This window comes from Pocillopora damicornis, chromosome 14, assembly GCF_964200805.1.
Source record: "Pocillopora damicornis chromosome 14, jaPocDami1.2, whole genome shotgun sequence".
Classification (NCBI taxonomy): domain Eukaryota; kingdom Metazoa; phylum Cnidaria; class Anthozoa; order Scleractinia; family Pocilloporidae; genus Pocillopora; species Pocillopora damicornis.
This window is the reverse complement of record NC_142683.1, coordinates 15937279-15953527: the sequence shown is the minus strand read 5'-3', so window position 1 is coordinate 15953527 and position 16249 is coordinate 15937279. Positions and strand designations below refer to the sequence as shown.

General features: G+C 38.8%; 2 protein-coding genes across 2 annotated transcripts in view; one reads left to right on the top strand and one right to left on the bottom strand.

The window, feature by feature from the left end:
- LOC149034685 (uncharacterized) overlaps nucleotides 1–16249 on the bottom strand; it is a 340415-nt gene that overhangs the window by 76690 nt on the left and 247476 nt on the right. The window lies entirely within an intron of this gene.
- LOC149034703 (uncharacterized) lies at nucleotides 351–14372 on the top strand. The gene is made up of 5 exons (XM_089194460.1): nucleotides 351–480; nucleotides 1462–1623; nucleotides 1886–1963; nucleotides 8216–8283; nucleotides 8766–14372. Exons 1-5 carry the CDS (start codon nucleotides 384–386, stop codon nucleotides 12558–12560), a joined length of 4200 nt encoding a protein of 1399 aa, XP_089050586.1. The 5' UTR covers nucleotides 351–383; the 3' UTR covers nucleotides 12561–14372.

Genomic DNA, 16249 nt, shown 5'->3' with positions numbered 1-16249 from the left:
GAGTAATATTCAGAGTGAAAATTTGCATATTTGAGCGGTCGAACGAAAAAAAGTCATTTTTCAAAAACTAAAATATATTTTCACCAAAAAAACTGCACCACAATTATTAGGACATATTGGGCTACAAAATATGAAAGTAGGAGAGAAAACGAATTTGGGCGACTTGCCGCTGTTTGTCTGATGCAGGTTGACATTAGCTCTTAACTGGCTTCTGGTTTTGTGTCTATGTATCCCTCCCATTCTCAGAAAGGAAATAATATTTATTTTGCTACTGGGTACTATGTTGAGCTGATGTTTACAACCATTTTCAATCACCTTTTTTTCAGGCCAGGATGACCTGAAAGAACAACTTTTTAAGAAGCATCAGTCTTCTTACAGTTGCTATGGCTACAGGAAGAAGTCCAATTAAAGTTCCATGTGAAAATGAAGACTTACCTGACAGAGAAAATGCACCAAATTTTGACGAGGACACTTTACGAGGTGAGCTAGGTTCAACTTCGGCTTCAGTTATTGTTAGAACAATTTCTATTCGATCAGTTTCAAGAATGCAAGCAGATGTGGAAAAGGATATATACAGTGTATGACCACTTTAAAGGATACTTGACCAGTCATGACTCTCTTCTATGATTACAATATGCTGTTCATTGAGAAGATCTATGACACAGAAACTTTTGCTATTTTCTTTTCTAACAGTTCAAAGCAATAACACAAAGTTATAATAAGTTAAGACTTTATTTGATCATCATATAACATCCATTGTGTAAGTTTGCATCATAGGTACCATCATCATCATCACCATCATCTTTCTATTTTAATGAAACATAATCACTTTGAAACCTTCAACATTCCATCCCTTCTCCTCGAGCAACCCACAGGCATTTGATCTTCATCTAAGCCAAAGAGGGCGGGGGGGGGGGGGGGAGGGGGTTTAACCCTGCCTGACTGGCTTTGGGAATTCGAATAAAAACTAATTTCCAGTAGACTACAAGTGTTAATTATCATTGAATATGGAGGTGTTGAAGGTAGATAGTGCACTTTCACTAACAAATGTCTCAGAAGAAATAAGGCTTCAAGGTCTAGGTTTTAAAGCTTGGTCAATTTGTTTTTAAAGCTTGATCAATTAGTTGAAAGTCAAATTACTAATTATTTCACCTTTTACATAAAATTGTGTGGGGCATTTGAACACTTTATCAATTTTGCCCAGGGAATAGGAAACCTATCTCCAAAATCTCTCATCTCCAGAGGTTTGCCTCAAGTTGAGTGATGCTTAATGCTCATCATTATTCTTAGCCATGTTGTCACCTACATTATTAGCATCATCATAACTATTGAAAATCTGCAGATTTTAAATCTCCAGATCTTGGTAGCTCTGACTATACACGAATAATTATTAACTACGACCACAGACTTTGACACCTATTTTTTAATTTTTTTTCGAATTATTTTATTTTTTCTTTGCAGCCACAGCTGATGTTTATAGGAATGAGGGTAATGAGGCCTTCAAGAAAGGAGATTTCATCAACGCTATTCATTTTTACACCAAAGGAATTAAAATCAACTGCAATGACAAAGAACTGAGGGCCAAACTGCACAACAACAGGGCAATTGCACATTCTAAACTTGGTAAGATGATGAGAGCTTTAATATGCATTTTTTTTTTCTATTTTGAAGCTATTGAGTTGTCAGTAGTAGTTTTCTGAAAAAGGTGATAATTTTGAATGCATGCTCGGAAAAATTTACATCTTATCTCTGCCTCTCAAATATACAAAGAAGTAACCACTTACCCCAGATATCAATGAGCATCACAAGTTTTTCCCAAAATTATAGTAATGGTAGTTGGTTTGCAACATGTATGGCTAATCAGAGATATTTATTTCAATAACAGGAAATCACCAGGATTCACTAAGGGATGCAGAAGCAGCCATTGAGTTAAATCCAACTTTCCTTAAGGCAATTGTGAGAGGTTAGATATGTCAGCTGTACTATAATAATAATAATAATAATAATAATAATAATAATAATAATAATAAAAAAGAACTCAACACTCTAAGGTTAAATGAGATTAAATAAAGTTCAATCTTGTCTCAATGGACTTTAATTAAGAGGTCGAGACCACCCTGACGTACATTTGAATCCAGCTCTTGACTGCTACGCCATTACTTTCATTAATCATGATGAGAATATTATTTTGAACGGGATGAAGAACTCAATGCAGAATGCAAACAAAATTTCAGCATGAATATTTTAGTTCCTTAAGTTCAATGAGCCACAGGTGTCAGATATGTTAAGAGCGTGTCCACGAGAGCACCGGGCAGTCGTGCTACATGCCATCTCCCCGATTTCAATGAAACTTTACCAGTTTAAAGGGTCTACCCCAAAACTAAAAAAAAAACAGACTGGTTTCTATTTTGGTTTTTTCCGGGGGGAGATAGACCACCCCCGGTTTTTCTTGGTTTTCACCATGGAAATCGCTTCAAATAGGTAAAATGTATGAAGCTCTCACTGCGATGGTATTTAACCGATTACTTTGAAGATTTGCACACATATTTTTACATACTTGGTTAATGTCTGTTGCGAGTATCAGTCAGTTTGATCGACGGCTTGTCAATCAAAAGAAGCAAATATACGACTGTATTGTTAGACTTTTCGATTCATCCAAATATTTGACAACTTTGAGGTCAAATATCTCCGTTGCCAGAAAGCTACAACAGTTATCTTAATTACCCTTTATAACCCATCATTTCATCTCTGAAAATCATCAAAAAAATCTTTGGGCGCTACCGTATTTTTACCTTGGATGCCTTTTAAAATCTGCTACTGTGACAAGTTTCTCTCAACTACACCTGTCACGCAATTCTTGCTCTAGGCGGTTACTTGACAAAAGAAACCTACCTTTTTTAGCTCTTTATACAAGATGATTGATCAAGAAAAGTTAAAAATGTGAAAAACTTTCCAGAAAAACTTTCGAGATGCATGTAGACGAAAAATCAGCAGATATGGCTTCTTTACGGCACAAAATATTCATTAGTCTATAATTTGATTATTTATCATCATCATTGCTCATTGTAGGAAATTTCAAAGTCACATACTGCGTGTTGGTCGATATTACTACACGTTCCAGAGTGCTACAACTTCGGCTTTTACAGACGAGAAATTCTGCGCTCTCGCCCGAGAGCAAACATCAATAGTTCTATCGGACTAAAAACTGTGCTTCTATCCCGAAAATAAAATTAAAATAGTGTTGTCGTTGCCACTTACCAGCCATCGAACATTCCATGCAGAACTCCGCTAAGCTAACATCTGTTGTGTGACCCGAAGACTCTCCGTAGGAATTATTCAAGCGCGTTGTTCATGCTGTCTGCTAGATACCAATTTCAGAATAATCTACAGATCTCTATGATTATTTGCCTGCTTCGATCGTAAAATATCTGCATATTTTTTCCAAGCATTCTATTACTACATATAAATCTACATCTCTCTAGATCGAGTGTTGCCGGCGTTTAATTGCGTGACTTGTAAAATTTTTAAATAAGAACGAGCCAGCAGTAATTTGACAAGTAGGCTTCCTGTAAATTTCCCTTGATGAAATCCCAAGACATAGCCAGTTGGTTTCGTGAGCAAAGACAACAAGTATGAAAGAAAAGTGAGATGCAAATGTCTTTTTTTTAGCTTAATAGCAGCTGTACCCTCTCCTGCAGTCTTCGTCTAAATTTTGCAAGGCCACTCCTTATCTTCTGCCTTGTGCAGTCAGTTTCGAATTCTGAAGCTAGATCATTGGCATCGGCCTCTCCGTCCTCATTCATATTTACAGAGGGGGACCTCATCAATAAACCAATTTTTGTTACGGCAGATAACCGGCTGAAGTATCGAGCGATTTGCTGCTGTATCAACCGGTCAGTCTTAGACAACATTTCTGGCTGGTGTTGTCTCTTAAACTCGATATTTGGGAAGTCACATTAGAGGCGGTTGCCTTACTAGTTTCCTCCCTTGTCCAGCGCACGTCTAGGAGATAATTCTCTGCTTTCTGAGAAAAGGTGGCTGTTTTTGTGTTTTCCAAAGAGCCCATCCAAAGTCCACTTGGCTAGTAAGGCATTGTTTGCCAAAATTTTACCTGAGGTCCGACCTTGAACGTAGCCATCCCCTATAGAATGGCAAGCTGGTCTTGGTACATTTCCTCTTGATCTTATCCTAGGCGGAATTTTTTTGTCAGCTTCACTGTCTTTGTCTTTGTCAAAGTACATTTGGATGGCAGCCAATGACTGAAACGTCTTGGTACATCCTTCTTTTAGCAAGAATATCTCGCTTTCTTGTTTCGTCGATGACGGATTGGGTATAGTTCTCGCGATGACCCGCCTTCAGAAATCTGTGCACGTTGCTGATAACCACCCGCTTCTAAGATTAGTTTGCTAGGGGTTTCCAATGTGATGAGCCTAGTGAGACCCTGAGGTGCTTCAAACCGTGCCAGTTGGTCTGCGCGATAAACTTGTCGCAGTTCTTAAGTCAGAGGGAGGATCGCCCACCTCTATTTATGTGAGCGCCTCTACAGTAACTGCGTATCCCTAGCATTCATATGATATAAAGTTGATCTCAGTCACAAATCACCAGGAAAACTGATGTTCAGATAAGCGCTCTTCTTGCCCTTTCTTCCTTATTCATTGCCGACTCTAAGATAGCAGCTATAGTACGCGTTCTATTTAGGTTTACAGTCACTTTCCCACCAGGAAGACTCGCCACCAGCTTTGATTTCTTCTGCCATCTGCAGATTCACCTCTCTCTCACTTTATGTCTCCGATTTTTATGAGGAGGATACTGGCATTTACGAACCCGAAGGTCTGAATCTCACACCTAGTTGTGCACGATATTTGAGGTACATCGTGAAATCGTAATCTCCAAATAAGCCAATACGCGCTAGAATAAGCTTCATCTCGGACGAAACGCATGTTTGGGATACATCGACGTCTCTCAAATCTTTTTTTAAAGCTGTATACCCACGAATTTAGAGGTATGAGTTGTTGCCGTCCCTGGCCAGTGCGAGAAAAATAACATTTGGTTCTACAGTTAGTTGCAAATGAACAAGACAACTGGACCATCTTGACTTTATCAATTCTAGTGTTAGGTTGAATTGAGGGCTTTTAGACACTCGATTTCTTATATATATGGCATCACTATGAAGACGTAATACAACTGATATTCCTACACTACATAGGATTAACAATGTCTGTTGCGCTGCTGCGAGAAGGAGGAAAATATTACCGGAAGTGTAAACTCTCTTTAAAAAGAGTTTCAGAGACTTTTCAGAGATGTCTATCTTTGATCGGCTGTCCCAAAAAGATGACCCCCACTTAAATTTACTGGGAAAAATGAACTTACCAACTCCTTGTTGAAAAAATTGGAATTCATTTGACCGATACGCCGGTTGTTTCAATTTTTCTTTTTCCTCGGGCTGCAATGAAACAGTTCATAAATTGACTAATGAATAAAATGTTTTGAAATACCGTTCGGAATTTGCCTTTTTTTTCTGCGTGCAAATCAAGGGTAGACAAAGTTTTTAAAACATTTGACTAAAATTTCATGGAGTTCACCTCGATAATTTTCGTCGGCCAGAGTCAAGACGCGCCAAGCTAAGCGACATCGCCCTCCAGTAAAAAAATTTTCCAAAGAATAAACGTGGCGAGCGTGAGGAAATGAACATTTTTTTCATCATTGTGATCAAAGCCCAATGATGTACCTAAATTGGTACTTACGGTATCAAACCATTGATTATGACAGGGTGAGCTTAGTTTTTCTGTTGAGGTCGACGTGACTTCACATTAAAAGCATTTTTGACGGAATAAAATAGTGAGCATCACTGCACGAACTGAGAAAGTAAAAACTTGCATTTATCTCCCACGCGTTTCGTCTGATAATAGTAGACTTCATCAAGGATTTTTTCAAGTAGGGTAAATAAGCTTGCTCATATACAAATAGTAAATAAGTTGTCTCTTTACTATTGAAGTCAGTGGATAGAATACGCCAGGTGCGCCTACCTGACATTTTCCGGACGTTACATGTACGAGTACGTGATCCGTTTGAGGGTCACAGATTTAGGGTAAATATTTCACCCCTCAACATCACCCACATTAGAACGTTTCATTATCTGGAGTTGCCTTCTGCGGGTAGGAGGGTTCAAGCGAATTTCTCAGGCGTAATTGCCTTTGATTTTTCAATTGATGTTGTCGCAAACACAGTTTTTGGGAGTCACGAGACAAAAAAACTTATCAGGACCTAGTTTCATGTTCTAATGGAAATAAAGAGCAAATAAAAACACATTTTCTTGAGAAATAAAGTCACAAATGACGGGGGTTCTCTGAAACAGATAGTGATAGAAAAGGATTTCAGTTCTGGTCAATATTGACTTTTCATGGCCTACTTCCAAATCTGAGGGAACGCGCTGAGGGAATAAAAAAACATAAATGTGTGATAATGCAAGCAAGAGAATGAAAATCCAAATGAAGAAAAAGGAGAAAACATAGGAAGCCGTGTTGCAGCGTGCAGATATCTTTTGAGCCAGACCTACACACATAAGCCCGACACCAGCCAGGGAAACTCGAAAGAGTCCTGTATATGAACTAGCTCGCACATGCACGCAGGAAAGGCCATGACAATCAGCGAAAATAACAGCAAATGCAGATGATGTTTGCAGTCAAAAAACAGGAAAATAAGATAACAGAAGGATTAGGAACCTTCTAGAAGTGTCTTCTTGAAAAAAAAAATGAACAATGTTTACTTCTCAAGAAAGGTCACGCAGTAACCCTACAAATACTATTCCTATACGTGGAATTTCTTAATGGTGGAAAGCGGAAAAAACATTTTCCAGTCTTATTTTCTTGAAACATGGCGTAGTTAATGAATTTATGGGGCTATTGATATTTCCTAACAAATAAGGAGAGCAGAGTTTCCCGTCATTCGCGGTATAGAAAAGCCGAAGTTGTTACACTCGGGAACATGTACGTCAACAAGCAGGCGACATGCGACTTTAAAATCTACTCTCCTGTTGCAGTTTCCTTGTTGTAAACTGTGCGATAATGATAATAGACGATCAAAGTATGGGCTTATGAATGTTTTGTTCTGTACAAGAGCCCTATGTCTTGATTTTAGCAAATCTTCAAAGTAATAAACGACTGAAGAAAGAAACGCAACGATTTTCCCATTGATTTTTCGTCAACATGCATCTCTCTAAACGTGAAATTTTCCATTCCTACAAAAAATCTCGAACGTTTTTAACATTTTTCACCTTTCTTGAACAATCATCTTGTATAAAGAACTAAAAAATGTAGGTTTATTTTGTCAAATGACCGCCTACAGCAAGAAGTGCGTGACAGGTGTAGTTGAGAGAAACTTGTCACAGTTGCAGATTTTAATAGGTATCCAAGACAAAAATACGGTAGTGCCCAAAGATTTTTTTGATGATTTTCAGAGATGAAATGATGGGTTATAAAGGGTAATTAAGATTAGTCTTGTAGCTTTCTGGCAACGGGAGATATTTGACATCAAAGTTGTCAAATATTTAGATGAATCGAAAAGTCTAAAAACACAGTCGTATATTTGCCTCTGTTGATTGACAAGCCGTCAATCAAACTGACTGATGCTCGCGGCGGCCATTAACTAAGGATGCAAAAATATGTGTGCAAATCCTCAAAGTAATCAGTTAAATACCATCGCAGTGAGAGCTTCATATATTTTACCTATTTGAAGCGATTTAATTTCATTAGTGAAAACCAAGAAAAACCGAGTGGTCTATCTCCCCACGGAAAAAACCAAAACAGAAACCAGTCTGGTTTTTTTTTAGTTTTGGGGTAGAGCCTTTAAACTGACAAAGTTTCATTGAAATCGGTGAGATGGCATGTAGCACGACCGCCCGGTGCTCTCGTGGACACGCTCTTAAGTCATTATCTAGCTGTTTTAGAAAGAAGGATCAGGACTTACCTAACTCTTAGTGTTTTTGTGGGAGTTGTTGGTCCCAATTTAAGTGTTCTTAGAAGTTTCAGTTGTCTGTAAAGCTAAATAAATCTACTGAAACCTAATAGGGCCTGTTTATTCTTTTCCGTTTAGTTTCTTTGTTTTGTTTTGTTTTGTCTTTTTATTTTTCTGGTCTGTAATGACTTCAATGGTTTCAGGTTCTTTTCTCAGAATTGAGCTACAGTAATAGTATGCTTCTTTGTGTTGTTGCCTACAGGAGCCGCTGCTTGTGTTGAATTGAAGAGATTTGAAGAAGCAATCAGTTGGTGTGATAAGGGACTAGCTGTATCCTTTGAAGGAATCGTTCATTTTTAACCGTGGGTATAAAAAAAAGTTTCCATAATTTGATGTTTCAAGGGAGAAAATACAAAGAGGGTATTAGTTTTGATGGGAACTTGTCAGCTCATATACTTTAAGTGTGTGTGATTAAAAATATAGGAGACGTTATAACCTCATGACTTATTAATGAAATTACTCCTTTTAGCCAATTTGACTTAGTTCTACTATCCATGCCAATAACTGTTACATTAGTTTAAATCACCCTTTAATTTCCAGACCAAATTTGTCTAGAAACGATAATAACAAAGTAGTTTGCATTTAAAAAGCAGCAATGTTTTTATCATAACAAGGTCACCCTTTATCATCCCTCTTGTTCAGAGGCTTGGGAACCAAGCACGCAAATGTTAAATGGACTATTCCATATCAATATGATCAGAAACATAATCTTTTTTGCTTTTTCCACATTTTTTACCCTTAACATAAAAAAGATTGAAAAAAACAATAGGATCTTGTTGTCATTAAGACTTCAGTCTATCGGTGAAGTGGGTGATAAGTCCGTGGAGGAAAAAGATTCTATTAGTCATGACCATGGTAGTGCAAGTTCAGGTGATGTCAAGAAAGTCATAGATCTCTATAATCGGGGAGAAGAAGCCATAGAGTACCTCAACCTATATCTTAAAAAAGCTAAAGAAGTAGGAGACAAGCATGGGGAGGGTAACGCTTATGGCAGTCTTGGCATTGCTTATCACCGTTTGGGTGATTTCAAAAAAGCCATAGAGTACCACAACCTACATCTAGAAATAGCTAAAGAAGTAGGAGACAAGCATGGGGAGGGTAACGCTTATGGCAATCTTGGCAATGCTTATGACCGTCTGGGTGATTTCAAAAAAGCCATCGAGTACCACAACCTACATCTTAAAATAGCTAAAGAAGTAGGAGACAAGCATGGGGAGGTTGGTGCTAATGGCAATCTTGGCAATGCTTATATTAGTCTGTGTGATTTCAAAAAAGCCATAGAGTACCACAACCTAGATCTTAAAATAGCTAAAGAAGTAGGAGACAAGCATGGGGAGGGTAACGCTTATGGCAATCTTGGCAATGCTTATGACCGTCTGGGTGATTTCAAAAAAGCCATAGAGTACCACAACCTAAGTCTTAAAATAGCTAAAGAAGTAGGAGACAAGCATGGGGAGGGTAACGCTTATGGCAATCTTGGCATTGCTTATCGCCATCTGGGTGATTTCAAAAAAGCCATAGAGTACCACAACATACATCTTAAAATAGCTAAAGAAGTAGGAGACAAGCATGGGGAGGGTAACGCTTATGGCAATCTTGGCAATGCTTATGACCGTCTGGGTGATTTCAAAAAAGCCATAGAGTACCACAACCTAAGTCTTAAAATAGCTAAAGAAGTAGGAGACAAGCATGGGGAGGGTAACGCTTATGGCAATCTTGGCATTGCTTATCGCCATCTGGGTGATTTCAAAAAAGCCATAGAGTACCACAACATACATCTTAAAATAGCTAAAGAAGTAGGAGACAAGCATGGGGAGGGTGTTGCTTATGGCAATCTTGGCAATGCTTATATTAGTCTGGGTGATTTCAAAAAAGCCATAGAGTACCACAACCTAAATCTTAAAATAGCTAAAGAAGTAGGAGACAAGCATGGGGAGGGTAACGCTTATGGCAATCTTGGCAATGCTTATGACCGTCTGGGTGATTTCAAAAAAGCCATCGAGTACCACAACCTACATCTTAAAATAGCTAAAGAAGTAGGAGACAAGCATGGGGAGGGTGGTGCTTATGGCAATCTTGGCAATGCTTATATTAGTCTGGGTGATTTCAAAAAAGCCATAGAGTACCACAACCTAGATCTTAAAATAGCTAAAGAAGTAGGAGACAAGCATGGGGAGGGTCGTGCTTATGGCAATCTTGGCAATGCTTATCACCGTCTGGGTGATTTCAAAAAAGCCATAGAGTACCACAACCTACATCTTAAAATAGCTAAAGAAGTAGGAGACAGGCATGGGGAGGGTGTTGCTTATGGCAATCTTGGCAATGCTTATATTAGTCTGGGTGATTTCAAAAAAGCCATAGAGTACCACAACCTAAATCTTAAAATAGCTAAAGAAGTAGGAGACAAGCATGGGGAAGGTAACGCGTATGGCAATCTTGGCAGTGCCTGTCACAGTCTGGGTGATTTCAAAAAAGCCATAGAGTACCACAACCTAAATCTTAAAATAGCTAAAGAATTAGGAGACAAGCATGGGAAAGGTTACGCTTATGGCAATCTTGGCATTGCTTATCACAGTCTGGGTGATTTCAAAAAAGCCATAGAGTACCACAACCTAAGTCTTAAAATAGCTAAAGAAGTAGGAGACAAGCATGGGGAGGGTAACGCTAATGGCAATCTTAGCATTGCTTATCACCGTCTGGGTGATTTCAAAAAAGCCATAGAGTACCACAACCTAAGTCTTAAAATAGCTAAAGAAGTAGGAGACAAGCATGGTGAGGGTAGCGCTTATGGCAATCTTGGCAATGCTTATATTAGTCTGGGTGATTTCAAAAAAGCCATAGGGTACCACAACCTAGATCTTAAAATAGCTAAAGAAGTAGGAGACAAGCATGGGGAGGGTGTTGCTTATGGCAATCTTGGCAATGCTTATCGCCGTCTGGGTGATTTCAAAAAAGCCATAGAGTACCACAACCTAGCTCTTAAAATAGCTAAAGAAGTAGGAGACAAATCCTTTGAGGCAATGGCCTACTCTTCACTAGGATGCGTTTTTGAGTTGCAAGGTGGACTGCCAAAAGCCGTTGAACATTATCAAGCTAGCATAAACTTATTCAATTCCTTGAGAGTACTTCTAAAATCTAAAGATGAGTGGAAAGTTAATTTTCGAAATCAGCATCAAATGGCGTATACCGGTTTGTGGAGAGTTCTCGTAGAACAAGGTAAAGTAGATGAAGCCTTATTTGTTGCTGAGAAAGGACGAGCTCAAGCTCTGACCGACCTCATGGAATCCCGTTTTTGTGGTGGAACAAGTCACCACAGGGGAGAAGATGAAGATTTCACAGTTCTAAAAAACGTTCCATCAAACACTGTCTTTCAGGCAGTTGACAAAGCTAACGTCAATCTTTGGGTTGTTTCCGAAGGAAAACAAGTTCGGTTAAGACAAAGTAAACTCAAACGTTTTGTTTCAGAGAATAGTGGAGTTAGCCAGTCCTTTGAGTCGTTCATGCTCGGTGTCTATACACAACTTGGTGTTCGTTCTAATGTGAGATGCGAGAATCGATCTTTAGATGCTTTGAGGGAGGGCCGTTCAAAAGTGCATGAGAAAACCAAAGAAGCCAACCCTCAACCTCACATCCAACAAGACGGATGCTTGAGCACTTTGTATGATATCGTTATGAAGCCGGTGGCTGACTTGATTGAAGGGGATGAGCTACTCATTATTCCTGATGGACCCCTGTGGATCGCTCCTTACGCTGCATTGAAGGATGGTAATTCTAAATACCTGTGCGAATCGTTCACAATCCGAGTCGCTCCATCGTTAGCAAGTCTTAGACTCATTGCCGATTGCCCAGATGATTATCACAAAAGCAGTGGTGCGTTACTTGTGGGAGATCCGTGGGTATCCGAGGTTACTAACAGCGAGGGAGAGAAAGTCCTCGAGCAGCTTCCGTGTGCTAAAGAAGAAGTAGAAATGATCGGAAAAATTCTGAATATCACGCCAATCACTGGCAAACAAGCCACGAAACGTGAGGTGTTGAAAAGACTTAGATCCGTTTCCTTAGTTCACTTTGCGGCACACGGATGTATGGAAACTGGCGAAATTGCTCTTACACCTGACCCATACCGAATATCTACTGTGCCTACGGAGAAGGAGGATTACATTTTAACAATTCGAGATGTGTTGAATGTTCAACTTCGCGCCAAACTTGTTGTGCTCAGTTGCTGCCACAGTGGTCGGGGCGAGATCAAGGCTGAAGGTGTGGTTGGCATTGCGCGCGCTTTTATGGGGGCTGGTGCTCGGTCTGTTGTGGTGTCCCTGTGGGCGATTGATGACGAGGCTACTCTCGAATTCATGAAATGCTTTTATCAACACCTTGCAGAAGGTAAACCTACAAGTAAGTCACTGAACCTGGCCATGAAAAGCCTCAGAGAATCAGATGAGTTCCACAAAATCAAATACTGGGCGCCCTTTTTGCTGATTGGAGATGACCTCACGTTTGACCTGATGGCAAAGGAAAGAGAAAATTTGAATAGAAAATCAAATAAATGAGAAAATTTTTTTTTTCATCTCAAAAGAATGAAGTAGGAACTTGGAAGGTTTAAATGTTTCTCTATTTTAAACAATTTTTGGCTATTTTTCTTTACTTTTCATTTTTTTGTTAAATGGAACTTGAGATGTGCAACTTTACTATGGTGAAGAAATAAACCAGTCTATTTCATTATATTTTGATCAGTGGAATTGTCATTTTATGTTACCTTAACAAATTTAAATGCTTGCGAAGAGAACGAAATGCAACAAGGCCTCTGTTATGAACGAGGTTTCCATTTCCACCAACATGTCACTCAGCTCTGTTCCTGTATTACAGTCAGTTGTATGGAAAATAATTTAAAGGTTATTTCTTTTACCCAACCAGGGGCTTGTCCACCGGATTTTAATTACCTTTATGCTCTAAGCTTTTGATAAGCAAAGAAACAATTCGTCATTTGCAAAAGTTGGCGAACTTTTATTTCCAAAACTTTGTTCGAATATGTATGTGAATTGAATATGTAAATTGATCTGAGACCGTTTTCTACATCATAAATTACTTTGTTACAATTTACCTTCATCTTTACAAAAAAATTGATGACCATTTTCAACTCAATCCATTTTAATGCAATCTAGTTTTGTCAGTGCCAAGATTGCCATTCTAAGCTTAATTTGAAGAAGTAAACATCAGAGATGATGTTATTAAATTTACTAACCATAATTATGTTAGAGACATTACACCTACTTTTAGGGGTGTAGCCAGCCTTTAGTCCCGTAGGCCCGGCCTACAATTGTTTTCTGCCCGCTTGACTTTTACTAAAAGATAATATGACTTGCAAATGTTGAAACAAAAATTGAAATTTGTGAGGGAAGAGGCTTACATTTAGTCAAAAAGCTGGCTACAACCCTGTTTTCAATCAAACGAGTCTGGCCAATTTTTGTCCGTTTTACCAAACACTTCTCCGTTCGTTTTAAAGAACGACGACGGAGAGGCTAAAAATTGTCCATGTAATCTAAACTAGGAAAGAGGGACACAGAGTTTACTATAATTAAAGTTTCCATAGGTGTGACTTTTATTGTATGTGACATGGAATTTGTTGTTTCTAGTACGACAATATTTACGCTCATAAATGAGAGAAGCAGTTAACGTAAGCCATGTAGTCCTCAATGGGAATTATTTTGGTGAAAAGGCTCATGAATTAACGTAAACCTAGTGCGTAGTTGAAAAAGTTCAGGGCTTCAGGATAAAACTTCTAATTGTTGAAAATCACCTCTTGAAATTTCTTCATCGCTTTAAATTTACCTCAGCATGATTTGAGGATGTCTGATAATATGCGTGGTTAAATATAATGTAACTAGGATTTTAAAGACATGCTGGGACAGTTTCAACTAAACATGGTTTGTATAATGTCAGTGTATTTCGTGTGAAGTGTTTTGATGCTATTTTTTTTTAATTTGAAGATAATTGTTCATTTACTTTAGTTTATATTAATTAACTCATGAACTCCCAAGTTCTGAAGAAAAATTCTCCCAACTGATAAGAATGTGATTCTCTTTTCTGCCGCTTGTTCCGAGAATTCGATGTAATATTATGTTTCTAGTAAAAGATTATCCTCCAGTTTGGATTTTCTCGAATTGTTATTGACTCCATGTTTGTCGGTGTATTAATACCGTGAGGAAAATTTACATTATGATCAGTCTTGGGAGTAAATGGGTTCATTTTAGCGTCTCCGTTTAGCGCGTATTTTACTTAATGCCTTGAACGATTTAATGCAGTTTCTATTGTGCTTATTTTTTTACTTCTTTGCGTAAGAGAAATATACAATGTATAAAATACAAAAACTGCGTTGATTTACATTGTCTGTCTCCATATTCTTAGGATGCACGTAAGACGTAGAGAAAGCAGATCCTATGGGGACTTCAATACTTGTTTTGACCCGCACACCAAGTTGATAATGTGTGCAGCTAACAGTGTACTAACATTCCATGTTTCAAGCCGCTGCTCACTTAACAAAAGCGCGTCATCTCTTCGATTGTGTCTCTTTCACTGTCTATCGTTCTCCGTATTGCCACACGGTTTTGAACGCCGACGGACGTTTTCATACTGTTACATATCTGCGCCTTTTTTTTATCTTTTTCCTCACACAAGTTTTTACACCTTTTCACATTTGCGCATCCCTTTTTTTTCTCCTTCCTCTGGTTCCTTAATTTTTTTTTTCTTTCATCGCAATTTTCCTTTATTCCCATCTTTACACGCACCTCTTTTATCGCCCTCAACTTTATTCTTCTGCGCTTCATAGGACGCGACTATCTCCTTGTCTGTTTCAGTTTTCACTCATCTCAATCTCCGCGCAACGTCTGGCTTCTTACAACTCATATACCTCGTTACTCCCCCATAGTAGTTGTGATCATGCGTATTATGTCCACTTTGGGACGGTGTCCTCTTAAAGTCATCTCTAGTAAAATCTCAGATTTCCTTTCGATCGATTCCTAGTCCACAGGGTGCCAGTGCTTGCTCTCCTCAGTCCTCTCATCATAATAGCAGTTATAAAGCGGAAGAGCTCCCTCCAAGTCTCGGCGACATAATCGGTGCATTTAGTCGGAAACGAGTCCCTCAATGTCCAAATTAAGGCTTCTTCTATCATCTGATTGGGAATGGGTCAAACTCTCGCCCCGGGTCCACCTACAATGCGAATCCAAGATGGCGGCAGGCCAATCCACAGCCGGACTCTACTGAGTCGGTAGCCGCCATCTCGGATGAAGACGCAGAGAAGACCCTGAGGAAGAGTTTTGACAAAACAATAATTAAGAAAGGATAAGTTACAATAGTGCTTAGAGAAATAGTCGATGACAATTTGAGAGATTCATTGTAAGCGACCACGTTCCGTCGATTATTAAACTCCATGTCTCCGAATACGCACTCCTGTATGCCCCTCTTCCCCGTCCCTATACATCCCTGTACTGCAAGTTTTATCATCATACAGCACAATACAACATCATACCCCTGAGTAGCACTGTCCGTAAAATGCAGCAGCAACACTTCATAACAATATGTACCCCTAGATAGCACTATGCTTCCCTCTACTGAATTTTAAATGACCATATAGCGCTGTATAAACAATTGCTCCAATTTGGCGCCAAAATAAGTGCGAATATTTGTCCGCGGTCAATTTCTCGAATTTTCTGTTCCAAGATGCGGAAACTGTGAGCTTCTAGGAACAGATAATATCCAAGGACAAATATCCGTACATATTTTCGCCCAAAAGAGACGCTATTGCGTTTTTTATCCTTCAAATATTTTGCAATGCACGTGAAAAATGTTAATGAACAGCTTACTGAATTGAATACTCGATGAAAACCTCTGCGTCGTTTAAAGAAAACACAGCATTTTCCAGCGCAGTCATGACTCGTCTGACGTGAAGATACAGAGATCGAGAGTTGATTACGGCTTCAAGTTTCAAACCCGTAAAGGCGGGAAATATGTCTTGAATTCTTGGGTTGGACTCAAAAAGTCTGAAACAAAATCATTCATGATTATCGTTATCAATTCTGAATAATTGAAATTCGATTCACGTTTACATTAGATTATAAATTTTACTGCCATTTTGCCAGTCATACAAAGAAATCAAGACACTGAGCAATACCCACAACAAGACACAGCTACAGTGTTGTGAATCTCCATCCCCATCTTCAATAGAACTATGCTATCACGA